Raw genomic sequence first — 17,269 nt, 5'->3', positions numbered from 1 at the left:
TCCGGGAGCGAAGTGCACACTCCCTCGAGAGCCGACTCTGCGTGACTCGCTCCCAAGCAGACCACACACAGGCTGTGAGTATCCCCCGCAGTGACGTTTGCAAGGGGGAACACACTGCCTGAAATGTGATCTGCTGTCGCCCAAGTGCTTAGTTTTGCGTGCACGTTTTGACATCTTGGAGCTTATAGAGCTTATAGTAAGGACAAACGACACTACGACACTAAATAGGACTCACAACATGAAATGACAGACACACACACACAGAGGGGCGGTTGTTGAATTCCTAGAAACTGACACCGGTTCCACTGCACGTGCTTTTATAGCTTCCTGGTCGGTGACGTCACCCGCCTATGATGTCTCGCCCATCCATTGGACAGATTACACACGTGATTCAGAGCGCGGCCACGCTGGTGGCGTTCCCCCAGCGTTTTCGACGCAGCTCGAGTTCCTGGAAGGGAACAGCATGTAACTATTACTTTGCTATAGAAAAGATGAGAAACGTCAGGGACATCTGCACATATCTTTTTGAACTAGTTCATATAGAAACCATCTGAATGAACTAATTCGCTAAAATGAATCAGTCGTTCCAGCACTACATATAAGACAGATAGGCGGCGTTTTAGGAGAGCTCACTAAGTTGTAAAGGCTGCATGCTGAAAAACTGCTGCTTGTTGCTCATTACTGGAAAAGCTGCACTATTTATAAAAACAGATGAACTACTATTGCTTTACTAAAAAGATTATAGCAGATTTGCTTGCTCAATGTAATACCTTATTACATTTGCTTCAATGAGCAGTACTTGCTGCACAATGTAATTCCAACTGTCTTATTTTTTAGATTATCACTAATAGCACCTCAGAGACTGGGCAAATGTAATGGAAATATCATATCCATCCTCTGCTCAGAGTTCAACTCACTCTCTCTTTCTCTTTTGTGCCTAGATTTGAGAAGACCGAGATCAGAGCCCTCCAACTATTATAGCAACGAGTGCCAGCGGGACCTCCCCCTCGCCAAAAAACACAAGCCCAACCCCGAGCTTGTGCAAGCACAGCTAGATAAGCCCATGTCAGTTCCCTTGAACATGGAGCAGCAGACACATAAACTGTCAACCAGCCCTAAGACCCTTCCTTCCACCCCATCCAGCCCGAATAAGAGCATCTCAGAGGAGAGTTTGGGGACAGTGGGTATCCCGCAACCCAAGATGGCCTCTTACCGCGGAGGGCATAAATGGGGCACTAGAGAAGTGCTCAGGAAAGGGGGCATCAGCGGGGTAGGAAAGGAGAAGTTGGCCAGCCGGTTGCGACAGCGTGGCGAGTCCCTCAGCATGCTGGGAATGGTGGAGAGAGAGATGGTAGACACTGAGATACTTTCCTACAAGGAGGATCTAGAGAACCAGGACTGCCTCTCGCACATGGAAGACCTGCAGGTGAGAGAAGTGCACATAAACAAACTCACACGGTGCCCTAAATGGCACTCGCTCACAGTCAGTCAGCCTCATTTACACCTGCACTGATACATTTGTCAGTAATAGACTTTGCAGACAAACACAGCTACAAGCATAGAGAGGCCAAGGGAGATATAGAGCACCATCCGTCCTGCTGACATGTGAAATCAGCGCTAGAGAGCGGCGGTTGCGGTCCCTCTCTCTGCCCAGACCTTCGTCACCACATAATACACTTCTGCCATTGATTTGCTCCCATTGCCAGGAGTTAGTCCAGCCTCATTCATCTCTGTCACTGTATGGGCATAGAGGGGCTAAAGTAAACACCCCAGTGCTTGATTGATCTGTCGGGTTAGCAAGTGTATCTGTGCCTTTTGCCACAACAGAAAGTCTATGCTTGTTTAACACTGAATGCATGTGTTTGTGCACCTCGCAGGCGAATATGATGAGCCTGGCAGAGCACATCATTGAGGCCACTCCGGAGCGTATCAAGCGTGAACATTTTCCAACCGTGGAGTCTGTTCCTCTGGACAACAGTGGACTCACCAACACCATGAGCTGGCTAGCCAGTTACCTGGGAGACGTGGAACACCTGCCTAGCATCATCCACTTGAGGTTAGTGGATGTCATTACTTTAATATACATATGTACTGATATGCAGCAACCGGGGGGGAAATTAACTTTTTTACCCAGTGGCTGGTGGTTGGTGAATACTGGTGAATTTACTAGCCACTCTTTTGTTAATTCTAAAAATATAATTTGAAAAAGGTTTTCTAAAATATTTGAATTTTTCAATTCAAAAATATAAAACAACTCGCTATGTATGTGAACAGATACATGAAGCATTAATATTGTTAAGCATTAACCAAAAAGTCAACAATGTAGATGTGGTTCTAACTCTTTTTGAAAAATTTAAAAAGAAATAAAGAACTTTTAAAGAACTAATGAGAGAATCAGAACATAACAAAAAATTATTAAATAATAAATATATACAAATATTTTAATCTTTTGAACTTTTTGAACTCTATTCATCAAAGAGCACTGAAAAACTTATCTGGTTTTTCACTCAAATATTAAGCAGTACAGTTAATGTAAACAATGCTATGTTTTCAGCATTGATAATAATAAGCTCCAAATGTAATGAGCATATTCAAATCTTTAGATATTTCTTAATCCCATGTGACATTTAAGACTGTAGTAATGACTGCAGAAAATTCAGGAATTGCATTTTAAAATATAGTAAAATAAAAAAACTGTTATTTCAAATTATTTCAAATTTCTGTTTTTACTGTCTTTTTTTTTTTTTTGTCTTTTTATCAAATGAATTCAGTCCTGGCGAGCATAAGAAACTTACACAAAAAACAAAACAAAAAAGCCTACCATGCTTCAAACTGTTGAACAGTAGTTTATATATAATTTTTGCAACATATGACATTTTTCTCTGAACTATAATACTAAATATCTACGAACATTTAGGTGTGTTTATGTTCTGATTTGATCATCAAAACAAATTTCTGAACAGCAGCCAAAAATGTTTGTAATTGCGCAAATGTCAAAGTAAAGTCAACCAGCTGCACTTTTAATTTTCCACCCTGGCAATGATGTGCTTAAGGAAAAACAAAATGCATGCCTTGACCCTGCTAACTCCATGTATGTATGTTTGTGATTTGTTTCTTTGAGCAGTCCCATATACAGTGAACCCCTGACCCCTCCCTCCAACCCTAGCCTGAGCCCGGGTAACTCGCCCATGCGTGAGGGTCAGATTGAGAAGCCGACCTTGCCTGCTCCATCCGAGTGGAGTGAGTTTCTCAGAGCCTCCAACAGCAAAGTGGAGAGAGAGCTAGCCCAACTCACGCTGTCCGACCCCGAGCAGAGGGAGCTCTACGAAGCCGCACGGCTGGTGCAGACCGCTTTCCGCAAGTACAAGGTACAGGCCAGAGGCTCGGGTGCCACGCGCTTGTGTTGATGTGTGAATAGAGACAGGATGTCCACACAGGACACCCTCTGTCTTCTTCCTTCTTTGTCCTTCCTTACGAGTTCATAGACACAGGTACAGAGTAGTCAGTCCCCACAGCTTCAGCATGGGTAAGGTGGCTTAACCAGCGCATGGCCTGGCTTGGCTTATTATAAAGAGTGATTGTTGCCTCCTGTGGCTGCCTGTAATGAGTTTCCACAAAGACTCACCAGCTGGCCAGACTGGCGGCTTGTGCTCAGAGGCGTCTGCTCTCTCAGCACCAGCTGCGGTTAAGCGAGAAGGGCGTCTTTTCTCTATCACTTTCATTGTCCTGTAAGTGAAGAGCCTAGTGGGCGTCTCCCAAGTGTTGCCCACTCCTCAAACCAACCTGTTTCCCTCTCTCTTTGCAGGGACGCCCACTGCGCGAGCAACAGGAAGTAGCCACCGCTGTCATTCAGCGCTGTTACAGGAAGTACAAGCAGGTAATGCTTTAAGATGCTCTGACATTGACTTTGCCAACCTTTGCTGGATGTCTGGTTAATACGTCAAGCTCCAGTAAACGCACTTGAGTCAATTATGGCCTACTGTAGTGGGAATTGTTGTTCAAAAGCTTTTGAAGGGCTCTTAGTGTAAGGACACACTGTTTCCCATTCATGACAAATCTATTTTTGTTTCCTTTGCAAGCTAACATGGATAGCCTTGAAGGTAATTTTTTGTTTGATTGTTCATGCATTATTTAAAGCAGATTTTCTTTCGTCTGCACAAATATAAAAATTTGTTTAATAGCCATGGCCATTAACACGCTGTCATTCACATATTTTGACGGAAGTAGTTACAAGGGATGCTCCATATACTGTGGACTAAAGAGACCGATCTCGCTAGGACAAGGGTATTCAGATTTTTTCTGGAGACCTCCAGATGGCTGCAAGGGTGTTTAAGGGGGTCCACCGAAAATCTGAGAGGGTACAAAATACAAATGAGAAATAGAAAATGCATTTCAGAGCTATAACAGTTGACTGTAAATTAGAAAACTGTAAATTCTCTAGAACAATATTCATTGTAAGAAGCACTATAAAAATACAATTGAATTCTATTGTTTCTCTTCAGGTTTATGCATCTAATATTACATAATAATGGGTTGAACTTAATACAAAGTCAATATTTTCTTATCTAGATCATATTTTAGTAATTTGCATTGGCTTCAATAGAGTAACAATACAGAAGTGAATCATTTAATTTTGGAAACAACATGTTGCCTTTATATAAAGCTGTTTTGTCTCGCACAGTATAAACAGCTCTTTATAAATAAAAATATATAGCTGCTTTTATATTTTAGGAAATGTTCCCTGAGGGCAACGTATCTTTTAGTGCTTGTTGCTTTAAAAGTTTGCAAACCCCTCTTCTAGATAATCAGTAATTAGGTCTGGAAGAAGTCAAAGAAGCCCAAAAATAAGCAATGTGCCTCAGTTAAATAAGCCAAAATACACAACTGTATTCTAGAAATAAGATTTAAAACATTGCAATCTGCTACTTCCTATATTTATAAGCAACAAGCCTAAAAAACTATTTTAGTGATCACGGCAATATTGATAGATATAATGTCTTTAATTGTTAATATTACTTTTCAACTGCAAACAGCAAAACTTTGCTATGATTATCACTCTGTCAATCATTGTAATTTTTAGTGATGTATACTTAAAGGGATAATCCACCCAAAAATTTCAATTCTGACATAATTTACTCACCCTCCTGTTGTTTAAATGTGGTTGTCACTCTCTAAACTTTGCAGTGTGTATGTGGCCAAAGTAAGTTGAATAGGGAGCAATTACATTTTTGTCATTAATGTCTTCATTAATGTGTTTATATATCAGTATGCACTTTATAAGAAGATGACGCAGGCCGCCATCCTTATCCAGAGTAAGTTCCGCAGCTACCACGAGCAGAAGAAGTTCCAGCAGAGCCGGCGGGCGGCCGTGCTGATCCAGCAGTGCTACCGCAGCTACAGAGAGTTCGGCCGGCTGAGGCCTCACCGCAGAGCAGCCACCGCCGCACTGGTCCAGCACAAACTCAGGTAGCACTCAATACAGGGCCCTGTGATAAATCACTGCCTCGTAAATTTGGTCCAAATCTGATTCCAACTGGTGTTTGATCTTCTGTGCTCAGCCAATAGCTCTTATGAATCTGTTCCAAGTGGCATACTGTTCTGAGCTTTGGCCTGTGAGATATTTTATTCATGTACTAGAAGTAATGTGCAAAATTAAATGTGTTTAAGAGCGATGTTTCTTTTTCAGAAGCAGTCTTCTCACTAAGAGGCAGGATCAGGCCGCCCGCAAGATTATGAGGTTCCTCCGCCGTTGCCGCCACAGGTATTCTCCCACCCCCACATCGCCCCCTACTGGCCATGCAATTCATCCGCTACCTGAAACACTGCTGATACAAATACAAATGTGACACTTCCCATATTTTCAAACTTATTTTTTATCCCTGAAAGTGTGATTCATTAATCATGAGTGGTTTAGTGAGAGGTGCTCCTCCCTTCCCTTGGCTCTTTTTCCTCGCCCTCCTTCTCCATCATGATATCTGCTGTGTGCTAATAGCTGTCTGGTGTTGTTTTGCTGTTAATGCAAAGCCCCTTGATGGACCATAGACTATTCAAGCGGGTGAGTGCAGCCTCAGCGATTCAGTATGTCTCCCTTTTTTCTATCTCTCTCCCTCTCACTCATCACACGCACACAAAGACCCCCTTCCCATCCCCTCTTGCTCCTTCTTGCCCTCCTTCATCACCACTGCTTGATGCCTGCTTGCATGACAGCTACCAACTGGACGCACAGATGACTGAGATCAAGGGCCTCAGCAAATGATCGGCCTCAGGATATCGGTTGTGTCTTGCTATACACTAACCACTGAGACACTACATTAAACAAGCACCTTTTTCTCCTGTCTTGATTATTTATGTTTCCTTTACTTACTGTATTTGTAAAGAGGAAAAGATAAGATAGATGGAAGAACAGAAGGTTGTTTGGTCTAAGCGATGTTGCATGAATATATGATAATGGGTCTTGCTCTTTGACCATGAGGCATGCTGGGAAATATGTGACCGAGAGAAAACTGGCTACCTCTCTGGCTTGTGTGTTTGGTTCTGACTAGTTCAGCTAAAGCCTGTTTTATTGCACATGCTGCAGTGGGAACTGACTGTTTATCTGTCTATCTCTCTTTAATTGTTTGGTAGTAGATATGTTGTACAAAATAAATAAAAAATAAATCAAAAATTGTATGTATAGTACAAAATAAATCAAAGTATAATACAAAAGCTAAGTTGGTCACATTACCCTGTGCAAATGTCACCTGTATTTCATCAGATGTTTGAGCAACATCTTTCGAAAGGACGTAGACAGAATAATCAGCAGACAGCTTTAGTTTCTTGTTAGAGGCGACGAGATGAGAAGGTTCAGACTGATTTTGTATTAAATGAAATGCAGACTATTTTAAGCTTTTTGTCCTATATATCTACTTAGTGCAGAAACTTACAAGGTGAGGCAATGAAGAAAATGGGGCAAATCATCAGTGAAGAACTTGTGCATAGAGCACTGGCCAAAAAAAAGTGTTCTTTCAAAAGAATTATGTTATTATAAAAATGATTATATTAAATTATATACACTACCGGTTTCCACAAATATTTTAAAGAAGAAATGTTTCTTGAGCACTAAATTAGCATATTAGAATGATTACTCAAAGATCATGTGTCACTAAAGACTGGAGTAATGGCTGCTGAAAGTTCCGATTTTCCATCACAGGAACAAATTTTATAATATATTTTAAAATATATTCAAATAGAAAACAAACGCAGCTTTTAACTGGTTAAGTGTTCCACATAAACCATGTAATCTCATAACAATCAATCTTCAAAAATGAATTTTGCACTGCGCTGGATATTTAAAGATTTTAAAGGGTTTTCTTAAAGCACAACAGTGTTCTGTTCTGTTCAAAAGGATAATTTGCACAAAAATGAACCTTAATGAACCAAAGCTGTATGACTTTTTTTTTATTCTTTGGAACACAAAAAGAGATGTTTAGAAGAATGTCAAGGTCATGTTATTTCTGTACAGTGTATGACAGGGACAGTTTCATTGTATGGAAATGAGCGGCTTGGGCATTCTGCTGAAAATCTGCTTTTGTGTTCTACACAAGAAAGAAACTACCCTTTTAACCAGGGCTTGATCTGACCTTATCTGCCTTCTGAGATAAATGCTAAAATGATGTGAGATGTTCGACCTGTGTCCCTTAATATCTGCTTGTTGTTTTTCAGAGTGAGAGAATTGAGAAAGGCCAGGGAACATGAGAGCATCCAGAAGAGCCCCCTCACAATGTGACATTACTCTCCAGACTCTTCCTTTCAGTTTTTCTGTTTCAACCAGAGACGTTTTACAAGAGGAAAAAAAATAGCAAGAACACTGCAACTCTTACTATTACTGTATGACTGATACTTCGGCTACTAAACAACTGCGTTTTTTCATATCTCTTTATTCCTTCTATTTTTCTTTTATGAAGGAAAGAGCCAACTGCTGTGGATCAAAAACTCTAAGGACGTTGTTTTAGGAGGAACAACATTTGCTTCATGGCATTTTTTGCACTTTTAATGGATTGATTTGTCATTTTGGATGAGCATTTAAATGTTTTGTTTGAAAAAAAAAAAAAAAAAAAAAAGGATGGATGGAAGTCCTGCTCTTCAGTGGTTCGTAAAGAGAAGCTAAATGAAGTGAGAAAGAAAGAGAGAAGATGACAAAATATGGAGTCGACACAGAAACATGGCCGGACCTGTTCCGAGTGTATTTCATAGTTTTCAAAAGAAGTGTTTAGTGGGTAAAATTGTTACCAAAAATGATGAATAATTCATGAATTAGTTTTAGTACATGCTTTACTCCACAACCAGACAAATTCGTCAGAAACTTCTTCCAGTCTGTCCCTTATGCTCACCCGTCTTCTCTTAGCTACAAGAGGACTGGGTTGCTAATGAATGTAAGAGGGAAACGAGCAGGCTTGGGTCACGTGTCAAATGCCCATGTTGATCTGCTAACAAGATGTGTGAAAACACAGGTATACATACAATTTTAACCAACAACAATTTTCAAATTGATGATATTCTACCAGTTCAAAGTTAGCGAGACATCAGTGCAGTGGATCGCTCTAGGCAGATCTTGTCTTATGCATGCTTGAAACTAGGCCGCAGTCTTTTCATTGTTTTGTTTTTAACTCCATGAATGTACTGGAGACACCAAATGTCATCACCTCTGCCCATCATTTACTATTGGCAAGTTTGTAAAGTTTTCTTTTGTTAATCTAATGTTAAAGGGTCACTTTGTTCAGTTGAAAATCAACTTCAGAGGTTTTCTAAGCTCTTAAAAGGAAAGTGACATGCATTGCCTTGATATCTTTGATATACTTTGAAGGGTCTCCACACCTGGGGTTAGACAAATCCATATTTTTGACAATTGAGCGGTTCCTGTACATAAAGAGGGTTGCCGGTACGCAAAGTAAAACATTTATCTAAGCGGGATTGTATTTAAGAAATATATTATTTTACTCATTGAAAGGGATCAAAACAGATTAGCGTCAAAATCTGAATATTTGTATAGTTTTGTTTGAATGCCTAAGAAGTATGGTTGTATCGTTTGTACATAGTGTAAATACCTGGGATAAAGTCAAGCTACTGTATGTGCATGACAAAGACGAACAAAGATACGAAAAAAAAGAGTTCAAAAGCATTAGTGGCTATGCTCTGAAAAATTATTTCACAATAAGAGTATTTTATTTTACTTTGAATGTTCTTGAGAAGAACATTTTGCTAAAGCATGACTTTCCTGCAATTATGAAAAATACTGTATTTAAGAGGTAGGAGAAAAGGCAAAATGATCATTAGGTTATGTTTACATCCGTTTGTTTTTTCTGGGCTACCAAGAATCTTTTTGCCAATGGTGCCAAGTAATGTGAATGCTACTGCTTAAAGGAAGTTAATCATGGCTGAACAGATAATCACCTGGTAAAACGCGATCAGATTCACTTGCATTCAGCAGCATAACCCGTCAACACAGTCGGACAAGGATGATGGTGTATTCAGGAAGGATCTTTAAGTGTATCACATATCTCATTTGTTTGTTTTGTGTTTCATAAGTTGAATACTTTTGTATTATGTCATTGAAATGATGTGAAGTATGTTTTTCTGTTATGAATGCAGGTAGTGGAGCTTACAGCAGCTTTAAATGTAACATTCTGACAGTCTAATTCAACAAGATGTGCAAAAAATCCTGTGAGTAATCTTGACAGTAAAGAAGCTGATTGAAATAATGACAGAAATCCACACTGCTACACTGATTGAAAGATTGGATTCCCTGTTATGCATTTAAACGGGATTCTTTTGGTGCTAAAATGTTGGCGTCAAGGGCCAGATAGATCTCCAAAGATCAATCCGTTTCACCGGTGTTGCAGTGACTTTACTTTTAACAGCAGGTGTTGCCGTGGCTTTTGAAAAGGAGAAAGTATATGAAAGCGCTCTTGAAAATGAGTTAATGCACTAAAAATGTGTAGATTTCAGTTTCCCCTCATGTCAAAATGCTTTTTGTCATATTTTGTATTTGCGAAGAGAATGATATGTAAATGAGTGCTTATGTTGGAAGTGCCTGATCATATTCTAAATCCAGCGAGCCGTCAGTCTGCATGTGAGGTTTGCGATGGACTGGCATTAGCGAGAACTGAATTATATGCGTTTTTATTTTCCGTTACGTTACTTGTTTCTTTGTCCGTGCTTTCTCTGTGTATTTAATTTTAACGCACCAGGAATTTATGGCTTCGTCATAACTCACGTCCTCTATTGGAACTGCCAGATGAACCGGCGAGGACTGCAGATTCAGTCCGGCTGGTTCTTGCCTTGCATTCATCATTCCGGTAGCAGTTTAGGTTGTCAGCTGATGCACTGCGGTGGCAACTCGAGTCTTATTATGCTTGCATGGGTAACATAGATAACCGGGTGGCTGAAACAGCACCCAAAGCATGCTTATTTTTGTAGATTTGGTAGTCAGGTAGACTTGTCGAAGAAATACTGTTCTGTAAAGCAGCTGGTTTTATGGGTTGCAGAACTTGAAACAGACCGAGGGCTTCGAAATGTAACCTTACAATACAAAAAGTCAAAACAGCTGGCAAATTGTCAGTAGGCTACTACTCATATTTACAGGGGCAGCATGAATCTTTTTTGTTTTTTTTCAAATGGAATTTGGCTTCCTGTTTCGTTTTCGAATTCAGTTTCACTCCACTTTCCATTTACATTCCCATTGTTTTCAACTTCTCCACCACAAAAACAGGTTAAAAAGAAACGCGTGTACCTCGTTCGAAATCACGCGCCACAGAACTGTGTCCATATCCACGTTAAAGTGTCCATGGCACTAGTGCAGTTGAAACCTCGGGTGTGAATCTGACGGGTTCACTTTTGTATCTTAACTCAGGTGCCAAACTGGAGAAAAGGAGGAGATAGAGCAGGTCACTTGAGAATTAGTTGCTGCTTATTGGGAAACGAGCCAGACTGTCCTGATCAAATTACTGTGATTCTGAACATGTCATGCTGTTCACCTTTTTTTAATCAACTATGTGAGCTGAGTTGGCGTACCCTAGGTCCCTAAAAACCGGTTTGTGGAAAGCGCGGCACTGACTGATGTTGTATAAGAGTGATTAAGCCCGTTGCAAAGGAGCAGGTCTATGCGAATGTGTCTGATGCTTGTGTAAATACGCATGGATGTTTCAGTTCAGTGCAGCTTCTCCGGATCCTATAGTCACTGTATAAACACACTGCCGTGGATATACTGTATCACAATAATGAAAAAGTGCTGCTCAGATCGATTCATCAACATCATCATCACTTTATTCTAGTCATAGATAGACGTTTCAAAACATTTAAAAGAATAGCTGTAGTTTATAAACGCCAGACAATAACCTCATCTGGTCGCATACGGGTTCATTTTGACAATTCTGCTTCAGCTTTAACGGTATCACAGCTCAGCCCACAGAAAATCCCTCATCAGTTTTGTTTGTCGCATCAATGACTTCGAACAGAGACTGCCTTTCCTGTGCATCCATTCTTTAGAAAAGGGAGAACAGGGCCCTAGGAAACATCCCACCACTCATGGACACAGAGCAATAAGCAATTCCTGAAGTGGAGACCTGTAGACCTAATGGGGACAGCGATCTGTTGGACACACGTAGCTGACTTAACTCTTATGCAAATGCCAGTATTGTGAGATTAGGATGCAGTAGTTTAAGGACAGTGCTTATACGACACCCTTCATGGAGCTGCACGTTTTCATCCCTTTCAAACCCAGAAAATAGCGGCCCTGCCTTTATTACAAGCTACACTTGGGGCTCTCTACACTTTGCATGTTAAACTAGTGTTAGATCTACTTTTCCTCTCCTCTCTAGCTGTCTTTCTCTGTGTCTTATCCGATTATGTAACCCTCTCCTTTCCTGATGACCCCTGATTTTTGTTTAGTTTTTTTGTTTCTTTTTTAAATGTCTTTGTTTTTCTTCCTTCCCCCTGTTTTGAGCAATTTATTTTTGTAATTGTGCATGTTAAAGAGTCACTGAATCGATGGATATGTTAAAAAAGAGAATTCAGCTGCTGAAGCCATGCAAAATGTTTTGAATTGCCCTTAAAATATGAAAGATGTTTTCTGAATGCTTTATATTCTCTCTGCTGTAAAATAATAAAAAGGGAAAAACTTGAGAAGCCTGTTTTCAAGTCATTTTAGTGTATTTTTAAAACTAAACTAAAAGAATTTGTTTTAAACTATTAGTTTAATAGGCTCAGTTGGGCCATCTGTTGGTCACTGCAGGTCACTGCATGCTGTCATCCGTAAAGATGCTTTGACAGTTTTAGGTTTAATGAATCATCATTATGAATTAGTGAAAGGTCATACAGTAAATTTATGTTATTATTGGTTGTCCTCGGACTATTCAAATTCAGTGATGGATGCTTGATGGGAATAATAGCTTATGATAACAGGAAATGACTGCTGTGTGTGCATTTGTGCTTGTGCTGAAGAGGCATTTTTTGCTTTATTATTGACAATAGAACAGGGGACAGTGATGGGGTCAGTTACTGGCAGGGTTTATGGGCCAGGTAACTGCCCTCTAGACTCTAAACACGTGGGTTATTGGTCAGACTCCTCTAAGGATATAAATTATGTGAAGACAATACTTTAACCTCAGTGTAGCGCTGTGTTCTGCACAACAACAACCACCTGGGAATTGCTGGAGGCTGTTCAGGTAAGGAACAAAGTGTTTGTAATTTTTGACAGTTATGTATCATTCACTGTATTTCAGTTCTGATTTGCTTGTTTGTGCTATATGTCATGATATATTTTGTAGAAAGAAATACTGTTCTACATGTAATATTATGCATATACTAATGCATGTCTAAAAAACAGATCATTATATGAACAACTGAAAATGTTTTTTTTTGTATATGTATATAATAATTTATATTGTTATATATGTTATAATTTACAGTCATTTAATTTAAATTTAATGTAATTTGTGTGTGCTGTAGATATAAATGTGTGTGTATAGATAGATAGATATAGATATACTTGTATATACTTAAAAACATTAACAACAAATTCATCATAAGATGATAATATACAGTATATTGAGTAGATGTGTGTTAAGATTTACACATTTCAAAGTTGTTTTTTTGTATTTAAATTTTTATTATAGAATTTATTATAAGCAATATGTGATACTATTAAATGTAATAATTATATATTTGTTTAATGCCTAAAAGCTAATTTATTGGCTATTTTCTTTCATCATGTAATTTATGTATTTATTTTATTTATGAAACAATGAAGTTTTTGAGACCTTATTTATTTGTGCATCATTATGACTGTGTTCTGCTGTACAGATATAATGAAGGGGATGTTTAGCATGTCTGTCAGTCTGTTGCTGCTGTGTGTCTTGTGGGGTGACAGTCAGCCTGTACACACTGCTGCTCACACTGTCAGAGAGGTGAAGACACTTTTACTGTCATGTAGTCATAAAAATTAGAAATTGCTCATTCAGCAGTTTTTGTTTGTGGAATATTGGACTACTCTTAACTACTGCATGTGTGTGTGTGCTGTTAGATGATAGAGCTACTGAGAGCGATGACTCCAGTAAATGAGCAGATGGGACACGACACAGAGCTGATAGACTCTCCTGAGGTTCTGTGGCCTAATACTGAGGATCTGGAGAAGAGAGACCTGCCACGTCTAGGAGTAGCAATACACAGAGCCTTACCCTCAAGAGTCCACAGCAGGTAATCAAACAACCACTGTTCTTGTAAAACATCAGCAGTGTGATTTGTTATGGCCATAAAAAAAAAAACATTTTGGACTCCCCAAAGAATTTTAAGAGAATTGTTTTGTTTTGTTTTTAGTGTAGAGAATATTTTAATATTCCAAGGAACATTTCCTCTATAAAGAACATTTTATGCAATGAAAAGTTCTGTGGTTGTTAAAGGTTATTAATGGAACCATAGATGCCTTTATTTGTAAGACCTGCTGCCCTAGATATGACCAAAAAAGTGTTTATTTTTTTTATATATATTCATTACATTTTGCATAAATAGAGTAAAGGTGGAAAGTGGTGTTGAACCCGTATCATAGCTTAACTTTGTCTTGTATTTTTCTTTGTGTGTGCTCAGTAAGTCCGTAGATGCATCTAGATACCGGTTGTCATCTCCAGCTAAGTGGATGTCCAGCCTCCAAGGTTGAAGAATAGTGTTTTGATTCTGACTGTTTTATTCATCAGTCTCAAAAATACTTGAACCAATCAATCCAAAGCTACCAGGTTTACACTCAAATCTCATCTGCATGCTCTCTCTGTGAAGGACTCATTGTAAAACATTAAATAAAAAGAGTTACAAAATATACAAATGTGAATTCTTTCAATTTACAAAGGGGGGATGGGAACAACATTATGGACAAAGAATGGAGGTTTTTTATTTTTATTTTTTTATTTTTGCATTTATAGTTTACAGTTATATGTCTTATACAGTACAGCTATTGTGGTCTCTTCTATAAAGATAGTATTGGCACTTAATCCAAATATTCCAGAATTATATGTCATTAAAAATTTACAGACACATAAAAGCTGAAGATATGTAGAAAAAATCCCAGATATTTTACATGTTAGTGGTTTACATCAGTCTCTCTGTGAAGCAACTGTTTTGCACAAAAGTTTTTATAACTGTGTTCTGTATATTTTTGCTTTTGTATTGTTTGTGTGTGTGGGTGTGTGTGAAAGAGAGAGTCCATACTGGTAGAAAAAGCTATAAAAGCCCTGTGACTCAGTTCAGTATGTCACGAATGCCTCAAACACAGTATTTCCAGAAGCAATCTGCACCGCCGCCTCTCTTCCTGAACTGTCTCCTGCTGCCCCACAGACCGCTGGGAGGAATGAGGCGAGATGGTTTTTCTAACAGTAACTTAAAAGAGAAAGAGAGGCTGTTGCTCACATATTTGCATGAAAATGTAATATAGCCAAGATAATGCACATGAACACAGCATTATTTACATGCTTAGAGACTGTTATTCGTTTACCTCTCTAAGAGCCTCTTTAGAAGTCTGCCCAGGCACTTTGATATCTGTAAAAGGAACAGTATGAGCATACAAAGAGTGATTTTTTTTTCATCTGCAGAAGAACTTTCAGTAACACTAAAAGATGGTGCAGTTGTAACTTTTGAGATTAAATGTCTGTGTCAGATAAATGAGTCTCACTCTCTAGGCTGAGCAGCGGGGAATATCCTACGACTGCCGCCCTCTGCAGGAGTTCATTGAGATCAGAGACAGAGAAATCATCTGGACTGACGCTTCTGGCCTCTTCCACTGAATCTAAAGCAGCAATCAGACAGACGGTATTTCATCAGCTACAGCAGATTTGCCTGCATTGCTATCTGGCACCAGTATTACAAAATTAATGTTGCATTTTTGCACCCTGTGTACTAATTTTAGCCAGTTGTCACTGAAAATGGGTATCAGAGGAAAAGAGAGAGAGAGGGACACTGTCTCCTTGAGCAAAAATAATCAGAATAAGAATGATCTTTATTGCCAGGTATGTTTGCACATACAAGGAATTTGTTTTAGTGACAGTAGCTCCACAGTGCGACAGCGACAGCGACAGTGACAGGACAGGACAGGACAGGACAGGACAGGACAGGACACAGATAATAACAATAATTTAAAAAATAAAATAAAAATAATAATGTACAAATATACAAAATGGACAATATGCAAAATAGCAAAAGCACAATATGCAAAATAGACAATTCAGTATGTACAGGTATGTAAGGTGCAAATTTGAAATGTAATAAGTATGCTTTAAATAAAAATAATGCTAAATGCATGGTGAAAAGCGAGATTTATTGCATATATATATATTATATATTGTTATATATATTATAATAATTATATACTGTGTATATATAAAATAATCATTAGTATTGCTTGTGTTGTTATGAATATTATTACATGTTCAATATATTATTATTATTATTATTAAATATATTTAAATATATAGCCTAATAATATATAATTAAAAAACTGTATTAAAAAATGCTTCAATATATATTTAAGTAATATTATAGTATTCATGGATCCTGAACATCCATGAACACAACTTTGCAAGAGAAAGTAAGAGAAAATATCCAATATATATTAAAAAAATTATAATAATCATTGCCAGGGGAAAAATATCCTATATATATATATATATATATATATATATAAGTAATAAATAATAACATCTGAAACATTGTGTCTGAATGCACTCACCAGGGCCGCTGTAAGTCATGTCAGCTGTGTCCGTAACAGGATGTGCTAACAGATGGCTGCAGGAGAGCAGGAGGACGGAGCAGGACAGAAGCAGGTTACAGATCATCTCTGCAGCAGGTTGAAGGTCCTATCAGGTCAAGCTTTGGTGAATGAGGTGGATGGATGCTCTCTTATCTTAAATACACCACTCTACCAAAGCTGAGTGAATCATAATCAATGCAGTGTTTTTATTGAAAGTCCTATTTTAAAATGTGAATCCTGTTGAGTTAATATCCATGAATAAATCAGGATGACTGGTGTAGCAGTTCCACGGTGGCTTTATCACCTTTGAATCTCATTGCCCTGTTTTACTGAATTTGTAAATTGGGGGACACAGGTGTGCAAATGTTCGTCTATCAACTCTTGAGAACAGTAGACCACATAAAGAGATAATTTTATGAATATATCAGCCGATTTATTTAGCCCATGAATCGAGTTCTTTTATGTTGAAAATGATGAAAATATATCTCTTTAAATTCATAGAAAAGATTGATTCCAACAACATTGTCAATGAAGGTAATAAAATGAAGCTCAGGGATAAAAAGTTCAGATTACCCGTCTGCTGAGGAGAGCATGACATTTGTTTATCACCCGCTGGAAAGACGTATTAGTGATGCACATTTGACATTTACAAAGCTTGGAGTAAATTCAGACAGAGCAGACCTGAGAAATGATGAGCTGTTTTAAAAGGATGTACCTCACTCACAGTCTGGCCACATCTGTGAATTGAATAGGCTATGTAAGGTTGATTTTATGAGGAATTTGCGTGGCTGAATTACTCCCAATATTGAATACAAATTCACAATACACTCAAATGCACATTAAAAGTCAATACACATAACAAGTAATGCAATACAAAAATGTACAAGTTGATTAATACAACCCGAATTCCGGAAATGTTGGGACAGTTTTTTTTTTTATTTGAATAAAATAAAAACTAAAAGACTTTCAAATCACATGATCCTATATTTTATTCACAGTAGA

The 17,269-nt window shown here is 38.4% G+C and overlaps 2 protein-coding genes across 2 annotated transcripts in view; one reads left to right on the top strand and one right to left on the bottom strand.

Moving 5' to 3' along the window:
* The window catches only part of LOC306859573 (calmodulin-binding transcription activator 1-like), a gene marked incomplete at its 3' end in the record, with an annotated part of 401,012 nt that extends 393,278 nt beyond the window's left edge, over window positions 1–7,734 (top strand). Inside the window, exons 16-24 of the mRNA XM_079400671.1 lie at window positions 942–1,426; window positions 1,878–2,056; window positions 3,125–3,368; window positions 3,806–3,877; window positions 4,080–4,100; window positions 5,267–5,466; window positions 5,687–5,761; window positions 6,025–6,055; window positions 7,702–7,734. Coding sequence (XP_079256797.1) covers window positions 942–1,426; window positions 1,878–2,056; window positions 3,125–3,368; window positions 3,806–3,877; window positions 4,080–4,100; window positions 5,267–5,466; window positions 5,687–5,761; window positions 6,025–6,055; window positions 7,702–7,734 — 1,340 coding nt within the window. The remainder of the gene's footprint in view (window positions 1–941; window positions 1,427–1,877; window positions 2,057–3,124; window positions 3,369–3,805; window positions 3,878–4,079; window positions 4,101–5,266; window positions 5,467–5,686; window positions 5,762–6,024; window positions 6,056–7,701) is intronic.
* Window positions 7,735–14,787: 7,053 nt separating this feature from the next.
* Window positions 14,788–16,352, bottom strand: LOC306859373 (prepro-urotensin II-gamma; the record flags this gene model as incomplete). Its single annotated transcript, XM_079400389.1, has 4 exons — window positions 14,788–14,901; window positions 15,017–15,060; window positions 15,194–15,307; window positions 16,247–16,352. 4 exons carry the CDS (start codon window positions 16,350–16,352, stop codon window positions 14,788–14,790), a joined length of 378 nt encoding a protein of 125 aa, XP_079256515.1.
* Window positions 16,353–17,269: the final 917 nt, after the last annotated feature.

This window comes from Barbus barbus, assembly GCF_936440315.1.
Source record: "Barbus barbus genome assembly, chromosome: 40".
Taxonomy (NCBI): Eukaryota; Metazoa; Chordata; class Actinopteri; order Cypriniformes; family Cyprinidae; genus Barbus; species Barbus barbus.
The sequence above is the reverse complement of the archived record's forward strand: the minus strand, read 5'-3'. Positions and strand labels throughout refer to the sequence as shown.